At 47.9% G+C, this 2,827-nt stretch overlaps 1 protein-coding gene across 1 annotated transcript; it reads right to left on the bottom strand.

Moving 5' to 3' along the window:
* Positions 1 to 902: 902 nt before the first annotated feature.
* On the bottom strand, positions 903 to 1,649 carry LOC123158295 (B3 domain-containing protein Os06g0107800-like). Its single transcript, XM_044576343.1, has one exon. The coding sequence runs from the start codon at positions 1,647 to 1,649 to the stop codon at positions 1,059 to 1,061; it is 591 nt and encodes a 196-aa protein (XP_044432278.1). The 3' UTR covers positions 903 to 1,058.
* Positions 1,650 to 2,827: the final 1,178 nt, after the last annotated feature.

Here is a 2,827-nt window from a genome sequence, read left to right as displayed (position 1 = left end):
CCTGAATGGAACTGTAGCATTGATGTGCATCTTTTTGCATGTAGAGCTAACCTCGAATCGAAGCACCGTTGTGTAGATCAGAGGAACATGGAAGAAAGAAGATTAGAGAGCAGCTTATTGGAGGTTTAAGAAAGACACCATGTAAACGCCTCACATCCCTTCCATCTTCACTCATGCAAAGGCCCGCTCGTTTTCGCTAGTCTCGGCCTGGCTCACAAGAAACTGCCGATCTGAACGTTTTCAGCAAGTCAGGCCCAGAGGTATTTTAAATTTCGTGCTATACAAGCCCAACAGTGTATGCAAGCTACGCGTTCCTCTGGGGCAAGACCAAGGAGATCGCCGCCGCCGCCAAGGGGTACAACGGCGAGCAGGAGCTGCGGCGCGGAGACGCCCCCGACTGCATCGCGCTAGCGTCGTCGATGGAACTTGAGATTATCATTTAACTACTTAATCAATCGTAGCATCGTACTAGACTACTAGTAATTTGAGATTGTCATTGACGAACAGTCGAACACTACCGAAAATATAAAATAGCACAGCTGCACCCGGGCCCTCTCTATCTAGCCATCCATTCTGCGCATCGCGATTCGTGCAAACACATTTTTCTTTTTTGTTTCTCTCACATAAAACATATTTTGAAGTTCAAACCTTTGCAGCGTAGCAAAGTTTTCTATCTAGAATCTAGGATAAATCTTTTAGATTTTTTTGTCAAATATAAATATACAAAAATCGATTTTTTAATGTAAAAAATCATTTTTTGTATATTTATGTTTGACAAAAAATTCTGAAAGATTTATCCTAGATTCTAGATGGAAAGCTTTGCCACGCTGCAAAGGTTTGAAGTTCAAGACATCTTTTATGTGAGAGAAACAAAAAAGAGAAATTTTCATACGAAAAGTTAGTTGTGTTGCACAGATCTTAAAGCAATATTGGACAACCAGGATACAAGGGCCGGGGTGCAGCTGTTCTAAAAATCCACGTCCCGAACACTACATGAATTCAACTTCATATCTTCTTTCTTCGATGATCTAACAGTAATGTGCGTAATTAATCTGCTATCATTCTGCACCGGCGAGCTCGAGGTCCACGCCGAACAGCCGGAGGCGCCGCCCGCGCGGTGCCCTGTCTTGGTCCAACGTCGCCTGCTGCGGAAGCGCCACTGGAACGAGGAGGCATGTCGTCGGCGCCGAGACGACCCCGGCCCCACGCCTCCGGCAGTCGATGAAGAGGCGCGCGCCGGCGCGGCAGAAGGAGACGGTGTCGCCGGCGGCAAGACGGCGGTCGCGGACGAAGGCGCTCCACCCTTTCGTGATGACGTAGCTCTGGCTGCTGCTCCAGTAGGAGAAGCGGAACGCCCACGCCTTCCCGCCGCCGCGGCCGTCCTCGAACCGCAGCACGGCTCCGGGGCAGGCCGCCCCCGCCGCGCCGCCGGGGACCCGCGGGAGGAGGTGCCGCTCCGCGAAGTGCTTGGGCACCACCAGCCGGTTCAGCTTCCCCACGTCGCTCGGCGTCACCACCTTGTCGAACATGTCCTCCCGCATGATCATCCTCCCCTCGCCGCCACCATTGCCATTGCCACCATTGCCGCCGCCACCGCCTTCCTGATCTTGCTCCGCTCCCCGTCTCCCCAGCGCGGCCGTCAACGCCATTGATCTATCTTATTCTGCAGCTCAACTTGTGGATCGGTCTGTTGGTTAATCCAAATCAGAAGCACGCCTTGGCATGTGTGTGTCTATATAGATGGGATATTCGTGGTTTGCGCGCCAAGTCGTCAACGCCTAGACTTTTCCCATGCAAGGCACTCCTCTCGCTTGGCGGTTAATCCGAGCCGTTGATTTCGAGGACGTACGGTCCACAAACTCTCATTGATCCAATAGACATTTCGGTTCGGTTGGCTAGCTGGTGGCATGCATGTCTGACGTGTCACGCGTTATTTCATGCTAATTGCGCACTAGGAAGCAGGTGCATGTGAAACCATGAAGATGAAGCAATGACAATCACTAGTTTGCGATCGATTCAAGCTAAAGCTAATCGGGTCAGCATACAACATACTTATGTATGTACTAATTGCCGTACAAACGACAATGGACTCAAAGTCAACACGTACGCACGGTAGATCACTCAGTAATTCCACATCTACTGGATATACATCCTTAAACAATCTACGTAAGTTTAGCAGTTTTGTAGGTTACTTTTGTTTGCTCGGCGTAAATCTTCTTAACGCGGTAATTTGGGAAGATTGTGCTTGCAAGAAAAGGTCCTGGTCAAGTTCAGTGGTTTAAGCCAGATGGTTACCTTAAACAAATCATGTGATGAGAAGTCATGGATGTGACAGATGTGCATAGATAGATAGTTGGTACTAGATAATCAGTGCCACTTGCAGGTACAAGCTCAGTGGCACTATACAAGTATATACATGCCATGATAAGCTCTAGAGACAAGAGAGGATGGATGATGAACGACAAGGTCAACTGCCAATTAACTTTGTCTCACTTGGAACAAGTCGGCATAGACATTACCTGGAAAATAAAGAGACATGCCAGCTATTTGAGCTATATATATGTATAGAGACCAGCAAAATTAGATGGAGTATACACAAATTAAAGAGAAATCAACTACAGAATTAGTGTTATATATAATTGATTGGTGTTAATTAGACATGGGATGCAAGCTGGAGAAGAGAACTGGCCAGATGGTCGTACAAGTCTAAGAGTAGGCAGCACTGCAACTTACCATAGGAGTAATTAATATTATTGGGTAGTACGTAGCCTTATAGCATCTACAACCGGACTTAGTAAATCCGGGCCCTAAACTTTCATGGACGAGC

Source organism: Triticum aestivum, chromosome 7B, assembly GCF_018294505.1.
Source record: "Triticum aestivum cultivar Chinese Spring chromosome 7B, IWGSC CS RefSeq v2.1, whole genome shotgun sequence".
Lineage (NCBI taxonomy): Eukaryota > Viridiplantae > Streptophyta > Magnoliopsida > Poales > Poaceae > Triticum > Triticum aestivum.
Note: the sequence above shows the minus strand (reverse complement) of the source record. Positions and strands in the feature narration are given on the sequence as shown.

Bases quoted from the DNA above. Each gene is read 5' to 3' on its own strand.
- LOC123158295 (XM_044576343.1), bottom strand. From the start codon at position 1,649: ATGGCGTTGACGGCCGCGCTGGGGAGACGGGGAGCGGAGCAAGATCAG.